Source organism: Thunnus thynnus, chromosome 8, assembly GCF_963924715.1.
Source record: "Thunnus thynnus chromosome 8, fThuThy2.1, whole genome shotgun sequence".
In the NCBI taxonomy this organism is placed as follows: domain Eukaryota; kingdom Metazoa; phylum Chordata; class Actinopteri; order Scombriformes; family Scombridae; genus Thunnus; species Thunnus thynnus.
The window spans coordinates 1597346-1607345 of NC_089524.1; the positions used below are offsets into that span (position 1 = coordinate 1597346).

Genomic DNA, 10000 nt, shown 5'->3' on the forward strand with positions numbered 1-10000 from the left:
CTTGACAACGTTAAAATGATATTACATGTTCATGTCCTATAATATATATATTTATATATATCCAAAATATACATACACCAAAAGTCAAGCAAACATGTACTAAAGTATCATATTAGTGTATTCAAATAAATGTAAAGGCCTTCATTTGTATTTGTGTTTGTGGTCATCAAGACGTGACCATGATGGTTCCTGTTTCCTGCCTCCTCATTAAGCTCATGGATTCCTCTCCTTCATCAGCCTTCATCAAGTCAAACATGGTGAGTCACACTGCATTCCAATCTTAGTTTAAAAGTGTTTTAAATCAGTCAAACCTGTCTGAATCCATGTTGGGTCTATATAGTAAAATAAAGCACCTTGTCACTACATGCAGTTCACCAACCTTCATACTAAACCAGCTCCATGAAAACGGCCCAGTGTATTGTCTTCCTCTGTCTTTGGATTGCTGTTATATTACCATGTTCTTCTCTCTAAAGGCGTCATTTTTAGCAACTTAAATGAATTTTCTTTCTCCATTTTGCTAAATTTAACTCTCCCATCTGTTGTCAAGGCCTCAAACTCTACTCAACAACTCATTCTGGTGCGTTTTATCACAGATGTACTTGGATATATGAGGAGCCGCTCGCTCTCTGCTGCCACCTGTTGGTGTGTAAATCAGCTGCATTCAGAAAAACGCTGTTTGGGCCCCAACAAGCTTTTATCTCTGGTACTGAAGAGGAGCAAACTGTGTATGTAGAACTTATAACTACAGTCAATGGGCAAAGATTCTTGCAACCATTAGTAACTTTAAACAACATAGAATATTTTTAATCTACATTTTCATTGCAGATTATACATTTTACTCACTAACTATATAATGTTTACCTTGCTCAATTTAAAATATATATACATTTTAAAGTAATTTTAAAGTCAATGAAGGTTTATGTGATTCTTCTTCATGTGGGGAGTGGCGGAGCGGTGCTCTAGCGCCCTCTGTTGATCTTTAATGTTTGTGTTTGTGTGTTTTCACTCTTTTATGTGTTTTACAACTTGTAGAATTTTTAGATTTGTAGCGCTTTCATACTGAAAATGGACGTTGTGTTTTAAGCACTTTCACATTGACAGTTGTGGTTAAGATATATTTACTTTAAACAAATCCAACCAAAGAAATACAGATATTATATAAATGACTCTGAATGAGCTGAACTCTTTTTCAAGGAAGTATTGTTCATGGGTCTGTGTGTGTGTGTGTGTGTGTGTGTGTGTGTGTGTGATCATTAAGTGAAGCAGCTTCTGGTTTGGTCTGGAGGAATTACATTAGATCTACTATCAATGACAGATCTCCACTTCAATCACTGCTGAGAGAGAGAGAGAAAGAGATGAACTTACTCTGTGAGACTCGTACGAGTTCGGCCACCGTGAAAACTCCGGGCGTCACGAAACTGTCCTGAAAACCCAGGTGACCTGAGGCAGAGAGAGAGACATAATGATCGTATTGATTATTGATTGTAAAATTAAGAAAACACAGTGAAACACTAGACTTCAATGGGTAATTGTAGAAGTTTTAATAATAATAAGAGTGGTAGCAGCAGTAGTAGTAGTAGGAGTAAAAGTATCAGCAGTAGTACTAGACTAGTTAGACAACAAAAAAACAACCAACAAGAAAGCAAACAAACAAATAATAACAGATTAAAAACAGTGACATTCAAGAGCGGAACTACTCCCTATACTCCCTATAGGTACAAGTTTCAGTGTATGTTGCCAAGTGTTCAGATGTGTGCAGCACAGAAACTATAAGCTGTTTTCTCAAATTCAGTGTTTGAACGCATCACTTCAACGAGCTGCTTATTGACTATAGGACCAGTTCAATAAGGTGAAGAGATATATGATGGCAAGTAACCATTAAGGTTTATAAATAAACAGGAACCAATGCCTGTCACGTCTTACTGTTAGAGATGTCCACCCAACCTTTTCATACAAGAGGCAATGATGTGTAGAATAACTGTCACCGGTAATAAATCTTAGGGCAGAGTGATAAACTGAGGTTTAAGAGTTGAGGCAGATAAGATGCATAGATATAATATCTCTAATATCACTAGAATCCAAACAGACAAAGACAAAGATTAGCTTTGTTTCCATGCAAATATCCAATTTTTTGTCGCAGCTTGCCAACAAGAGTGTCAATGTGACATTTAAAAGTAACTTTTTGATTCAACCAGATATCAAGATATTTATACTCCGAGAGTCCATTCAGGGTGGTAATATGCAAACTACTGTCCATAATATCTCTGGCTCTAGAGAATAATAATTATATATTTAGTCTTGTTTGAATTCAGAGCTAGTATCAAATTAAAAAGTGCATCTTGATAATTGTCAAAGGCTTGTTGTAGGATTTCCGTCGTTGAGTGCGCAGTATCATCAAAGCAATACACGAGTGTATCATCTGCATATAGATGCACATAACAATTTATTATAAAGGGTGTAATATTATTAATATAAACTGTGAACAAGATAGGACCCAATATTGAGCCTTGTGGAACTCCCTTTGACAGAGGTAAGAGGTAATCAGTAGTGGTAGCAGTAGTAAAAGTATCAGCAGTAGTACCAGAGTAGTAGTATCAGTATCGGCAGCAGTAGTATCAGTATTAACAGTAGTAGTTTTAGTAGCAGAAGCAGTAACAGTAGTAATAACAGTAGAAGCAGCAGTAGTTGTAGTAGTAGAGGTGGTTTCAGTGGCATTAGTGGTAGTAGTATCTGTAGGGTCCATAGTATAGCAAGAGGAGTAGTAGTAGTAGCAGTAGTGGCAGCAAAAAAGTAATAGTAGTATGAGTAGTAGTAAGAGCTGTAGTATTTATGGCAGTGGCAGTAGTAGTAGCAGTATTAACAGTATTAGCAATAGTACCAGAAGTAACACTAGTAGTTTTAGTAGCAGTGGCAGTAAGAATAAAAATAAAACAGTAATAGTGGTAGTTTTAGTAGTGGTTGTCTTTCAGTAGCAATAGTAATAGTAGTAGTATCCATAGTAATGGCAGCAGTAACACTAGTAGTAGTAGTAGTAGTAGTAATAGTACCAGTAGTAACAAGAGTAGTTTTGCAGTTGCATTAATAATAGTAATAAATGTAGTAGCAGCCATACTTGTAGTAGTAGTGGGAGACTTTTGGTAGTATCTGTGGTATCCATAGTGATGCAAGTAGTGGTAGTAGTAAAAGTATCAACAACAGCACCAGTAGTAACAGTAGTACTTTTAGTAGCAGCAATAGTTGTAGTGCTAATGATAGTATGTTAGTAGCATAAGTAGTAGCAGTACCTGTGGTATCCATAGTGATGACAGTAGTAACTGTATCATCAGTAGTATCAGTAGTAGTTTTATTAGCAGTTGCATTGAGAGTAGTACTATCAGAGGTGACAGTAGTAGTAGTAGTAGTAGTAGTAGTAGTTGTATTAGTAACAGTTGAACCAAAGTTTTAGTATCAGCAATAATTGCAACAGTATCTTTAGTAGTAGTAATATCAGTAGAAGTAGTATCAATATTCAGTGGTGGAAAGGAACAAAGTACATTTTCTCAAGTACTGTATTTTAGTACAATTTGGAGGTACTTGTACTTTACTTGAGTATTTCCATGTGATGCTACTTTCTACATTTCAGAGGGAAATATTGTACTTTCTACTCCACTACATTTATTTGACAGCTTTAGTTACTTTTCAGATGAAGATTTGACACAATGGATAATATAACAAGCTTTTAAAATACAACACATTGTTAAAGATGAAACCAGTGGTTTCCAACCCAAAAAGCAGTGTGTAGTCGGGGTCACATTTCACATGTCTATGAGTTGTTAACAGCTCCACCAAACAGTGATTTTTCCCTCTAAATCCATTCCCCATCATCCTGCTCAACAACCACTGTTACAATTATTATTATTACTATATATCTGTATGTGGAACTTGCACTGTGCTGTGCTCTCATCCCCCCACTTCTCTGTTTCTCTCTCAACCCAACCAGTAGAGGTAGAGTCCGGTTCTGCTTGAGGTTTCTTCCTGTTAAAGGAGAGTTTTTTTGTTGCTGCTGATGGAGGAATGTTGGGTCTCTGTAAATTAAAGAGAACGTCTAGACCTGCTCTATGTGAAAAGTGCCCTGACATAACTTCTGTTATGATTTGGTGCTATATAAATAAAACTGACTTGACTTGACTAATGATGTCATATATAATAATATATCAGTCAGAGGGACCAAACCACTACTTTTACTGCAATACTTTAACTACATCAAGCTCATAATACTTATGTACTTTTACTGCAATACTTTACTACATCAAGCTCATAATACTTATGTACTTTTACTGCAATACTTTAACTACATCAAGCTCATAATACTTTTGTACTTTTACTGCAATACTTTAACTACATCAAGCTCATAATACTTTTGTACTTTTACTGTAGTAGGATTTTTCATGCAGGACTTTTACTTGTAATGGAGTACTTTTACATTGCTGTAATAGTACTTTTACTGCAGTAAAGTATCTAAATACTTCTTCCACTACTGTCAGTATTAGTATTAGTAGTAGTAGTAGTAATGTTAGTAGCTGTTGTGAGTAGCAGCAATACCAGTAGTAACAGTGGTGGTGTCAGTACCAGTAGCAACAGTAGTACTAGCAGTAGTAATAGTAGTAGTTACAGTAGTGCTAGCAGTAGTAACAGTAGTAGTTACAGTAGTACTAGCAGTAGGAACAGTAGTAGTTACAGTAGCGCTAGCAGTAGTAACAGTAGTAGTTACAGTAGTACTAGCAGTAGGAACAGTAGTAGTTACAGTAGTACTAGCAGTAGTAACAGTAGTAGTTACAGTAGTACTAGCAGTAGGAACAGTAGTAGTTACAGTAGCGCTAGCAGTAGTAACAGTAGTAGTTACAGTAGTACTAGCAGTAGTAATAGTAGTAGTTACAGTAGTGCTAGCAGTAGTAACAGTAGTAGTTACAGTAGTACTAGCAGTAGGAAAAGTAGTAGTTACAGTAGTACTAGCAGTAGGAACAGTAGTAGTTACAGTAGCGCTAGCAGTAGTAACAGTAGTAGTTACAGTAGTACTAGCAGTAGGAACAGTAGTAGTTACAGTAGTACTAGCAGTAGTAACAGTAGTAGTTACAGTAGTACTAGCAGTAGGAACAGTAGTAGTTACAGTAGCGCTAGCAGTAGTAACAGTAGTAGTTACAGTAGTACTAGCAGTAGGAACAGTAGTAGTTACAGTAGTACTAGCAGTAGGAACAGTAGTAGTTACAGTAGTACTAGCAGTAGGAACAGTAGTAGTTACAGTAGCGCTAGCAGTAGTAACAGTAGTAGTTACAGTAGCACTAGCAGTAGTAACAGTAGTAGTTACAGTAGTACTAGCAGTAGGAACAGTAGTAGTTACAGTAGTACTAGCAGTAGTAACAGTAGTAGTTACAGTAGTACTAGCAGTAGGAACAGTAGTAGTTACAGTAGCACTAGCAGTAGGAACAGTAGTAGTTACAGTAGTACTAGCAGTAGTAACAGTAGTAGTTACAGTAGTACTAGCAGTAGTATTCATAAGGAAGTAAGAACAGAAGTGGAAGCTTCTGTTTCCCAACAAGGATAATCACAACCAGCTGGGAGTATTTCTGTGTGTGTGTGTGTGTGTGTGTGTGTGTGTGTGTGTGTCTGTCTGTCAACCGGCACGTAGCTGAACCCAGGGTCAAGGTCTAACACACACACACACACACACACACACACACACACACGCACACACACACACACACACACACAGATAAAACCAGAGGATATCCTCTCTCACACCGCTCTGCACTCTGACGTCCATCAACACACACACACTTAAAAATCTGTCACACACACTTTCCTGATCCAGACAAACAACCTCCAATGTGGAATGTGTGTGTGTGTGTGTGTGTGTGTGTGTGTGTGTGTGTGACTCTCTCTGTCTGAGGGTCAAACACAGGTCACCCTCTGTGTGTGTGTGTGTGTGTTTCTATGCAGTACAACATGTATAGATATTGATTGACAGCAGTGGGTGATCATGTCTTAACGAGGTCTTACCGTTCTCCGGCTGCTCCTTGATGTCTGATTCGCTGGCCTGGTTGGGGCTTTCTGATTGGCCGCCTTCTGGTGGGAAAACAGATAAACACACATGAGATAAAGTCCGACAAAAACAACAACAAATATACTTAATAACACAGTAAATATACTTAATAACACAGTAAATATACTTAATAACACAGTAAATCTCGCCTGACTGGACGGTTAGTTCACTGACAGCTGTGAGTTTTTAACACCACAGAAAATAAAATGTCAAGTTTCTATATTATATTTTTATAAAAGTGGGTTTGGACAAACTCATGGTTGCATATTGACACTTTCACAATTACTTTTCACTCATTTTCTTTTCTAGTGCTGTTTTCTTAAAGCTCGTTTTCACTTTTCTTACTGTAAACTCTACAAAAAGAGTTGCTGTAAACATACCGGATGAGCCACAGAACAAGGTTCAAACATTTTAAAAATAAAAATAAATGTATATTTCATTGATATTTCTGGGATTTTCCAGTGAAGAAGAACTGCAGTGAGAAGCTCAATAACACACTACTACTACTACTACACTGTGTGTGTCTGTGTGTAGAAGGGACGCCTGTATTGATCTCAATACCACAAGACTTGGGTTTCACCTGGTGTCACACACACACACACACACACTAACACACACTAACACACACACACACACACACACACACACACACACACACACACACACACACAGAGCAGCAGACTGACTGGCAGACGCTACCTGCTGCAGCAGACAGATGACTGTTCATTCACACATCTGCACACGCTCAGTAGCAGGAAAGAAAAGTATCAGTTTCACAGAGTCAGCGAGAGTCCTGAATTCATGTTCGTCACAGAGAGTTTCACTTTATAAAGATGTTTTTTAGCGTCTAACTTCATGTCAAAGCGTTTCCTCTTTATTTGTGTCACAGTGCAGCTGCTCTGATGGATTCATGTTTCTAATACGTCGACTGACACTGATCAACGTGTCTGCTGCTTTCTGACAGCAGCAACCTCTCATTCTTCTTCTTCTTTGGGAACATTTTTTGTGAATGAAACTCGTCCAGGTGGCCTCATGTGGACGTTTTAGCTGCTGGTGAAACAGGTGACGTTCATCAGACAGCGAGTCTCGTTAAGAGAGTTTGTTGAACCGCTCTGTCAGCTCAGAGGATTATGGGAAACATGTGACGTCCTCTAACGGAGAAAACTCGCTGCAGCTTTCTGAACGCAGCCTCTCTCTCTCTCTCTCTCTCTCTCTCTTTCTCTCTCTTTCTGCCTGCCTCTGTTTTTTCCCAGCATGCACTCTGCTCTGATGCAGCTTCACTCCTGCAAATGATTTAGCGGCTTTAGGAGCATCGATCGGCCGCTCTGCAGATAAAATAGTCGGGGAGTGGAAGAAATATTACCCATCATCCCCCTTGGAGCTGGCCGCCGGGGCCATGACTCAGGGCTGGACTGAGACGAATGGGAGTCGAGTCAGGTTGGGTTTTATTAGGACGACCAATGAGATTAAACTTTTTAATTATGATTAAAATGTATCTATGAAACGGCGAGTGAAGACAGAGAGGAAACAGAAGAGAAGCTGCGTGTTTATGTTGTTTATTTTATATTATAGAGAAGATGTGAAAGTTTCCAAAGATACCAAACATAACAGGCTGAATCCTGGGAAACATTGGTCTCAAGTCTTTAGTTTGAAAACTAGTTATTGTGTCAGAATAACAAGCGAGGAGAAAAGGTTTCAACGCTGCAAGAAGTGACGAGGTGTCAGTTTGCACAGACACAAGGTCAGTCAGGCTAAAAGAGGAACACATTTATAATAAATTCAATTTCAATTACATTTAAGAAAGAGTGGCAAAGGTCTGATCACATTATTTACAGCACAAAAGTCATAAAAGCTGTTTATAATGTTCGGATGCTTTTATTATTTATATTTGACGTATTTGCTACTAAACATTTGTTCTGAGTCTCTTTTTAATATTTTAGTCTTGAATTGAAAGTGTTTCTCAGAACTTTGATCTCCTCTGGTGGAACAATGGATGAATGTAACTAAGTACTGTATTAAAGTACAAGTTTGAGGTACTTGTACTTTACTTGAGTATTTCCATGTGATGCTACTTTATACTTTATACATTTATTTGACAGCTTTAGTTACTTTTCAGATTAAAATTTTACATGAAATAATATTTGATAAGCTTATAAGATACAAAAGATGAGAGAAAAGTCTGAAAAATGAATCAAACATTGTGGCAGAACTGATGAATATATCTGCAGAATGAGTACTTTTACTTTTAATAGTACTACTAATACTACTAATTTAACCTGTGATGGAGTCATTTTACACTTTGCTTTTGCTACTTTCATTCTTCCATCACTGTATATAAATAAGGTTAATATGAGAACGGAGAGTTAATATTATTAATATTATTAACGAGCACAATGAAGCAAATGAACTGAAGCTGAATTAATTAAGTAATTAAGAGAATCTGGATCATTTCCTGTCAAGACTTTTAAGCCTTTTAAGGTGTTTTTGTATATTTGCTTCCTTAAATCTTCAATTTGTAACATTTTTATCAATAAATAAACAGTTTGACTTCATGTTCACACAATAAATGAAGATCATTAATAACGAGGTGATCAGTAGATATTAAACTCTGAGAACATGTTGTTCAGTTGTTCAATTAAATTTCCAAAACTTGAACTTTTTGCAGCCCCCCCCCCCCCGCGCAGCGTTTCTCAGCCTTGTTTTGCATGCTGATGCTGTTCACTGTGTCTGTTTGCTTCAGCAGCTTAAAACAAAGAGCATCAGGCTGAAACCACGGCAACCGGGGGGAGGGAGGGGGCAGTTGGGGTTGTGGGTGGCGGGGGGGGGGTGAAGGGTGCTGCTGATGGGTGTGTGTTGGAGGGCACTTTCACACACTGCCCCCCCCCCTTCCCTCCATACCCCCTCATTCAGCCGTCAACCCCCCCCATCCAGGTTAATTAAATATGCTAATGAGGCGTGGGAGCAGACCGGACCGTCTGCATCCACCCCCCACCACGGAGGAGGAGGAGGAGGAGGAGGAGGAGGAGGAGGAGGAGGAGGGGGGGGCAAAATAAAAGCCCTCTGTCCGCCGCAGGAGAAACAAACTGACAACAAACCTCAACTTCTTCTCCTCTTCCTCTCTGTTGCCATCACAGGTGTCAAAATAAAAGCACTATTCACAAACAAACACATCCTGAAACATGCTTTACTCTTCCTCTCTGATTGTGTCTCATTCAGAACACTTCAAAACAAATAAATGAACATCAGTAGAAGAAAGAAAGAAAGAAAGAAAGAAAGAAAGAAAGAAAGAAAGAAAGAAGGAAGTGTATTCTGAAATGTGTCATTAACTTGTTTAAACTCTTCTGTTTCTGCAATCTTTCAACTCTTGTTCTTCTTCTGCTGTCATCTCTCATGTGACTGGTAAAGCACACACACACACACACACACACACACACACACACACACACACATTAGAGTACTTAGAAGGAAACGATGAGAGAAGAAGAAGAAGAGAGAGAGAGAGAGAGAGAGAGAGGGCAGAGGTCTCTCTCTCTCTCTGTGGGAAAGTCAAACTCTGTGGCCCTGGAGGTCGCTCGCCCGGCCCTCTCTCTCTCTCTCTCTCTCTGACATGAACTGACGCTTTTCTAGGAAGAGGAGGGAGAGGAGGGAGGAAGAGGAGGGAGGAAGAGGAGGGAGAGGAGGGGCGAGCTGCTGGATGATTCCCAGAAAGGCAGAAAACAGAGAGAGAGAGAGAGGAATGGTCTCTGCTCCATCAATTCACTCTCTCTCTCTACCTTTACCTTCATTTTCCATTAGTTTCTTCTTCATTTATCCTTCTACTAGTTTCTCTTTCTTCCTCTTTATAGATCTCCTCCAGACTCGTTATCATGCAGATAAAAATACAACATCTCCTCCTTTAATAACCCAGAATCTCTAAATATG

At 38.7% G+C, this 10000-nt stretch overlaps 1 protein-coding gene across 6 annotated transcripts in view; it reads right to left on the reverse strand.

Moving 5' to 3' along the window:
- The window catches only part of nfia (nuclear factor I/A), a 215403-nt gene that overhangs the window by 45173 nt on the left and 160230 nt on the right, over positions 1 to 10000 (reverse strand). For all 6 annotated transcript variants that reach the window (XM_067596058.1, XM_067596055.1, XM_067596054.1 and 3 more), the window contains 2 exons: positions 6037 to 6102; positions 1366 to 1440 (listed from right to left, as the gene is read on the reverse strand). In XM_067596058.1, the coding sequence (XP_067452159.1) occupies positions 1366 to 1440; positions 6037 to 6102 (141 nt within the window). The remainder of the gene's footprint in view (positions 1 to 1365; positions 1441 to 6036; positions 6103 to 10000) is intronic.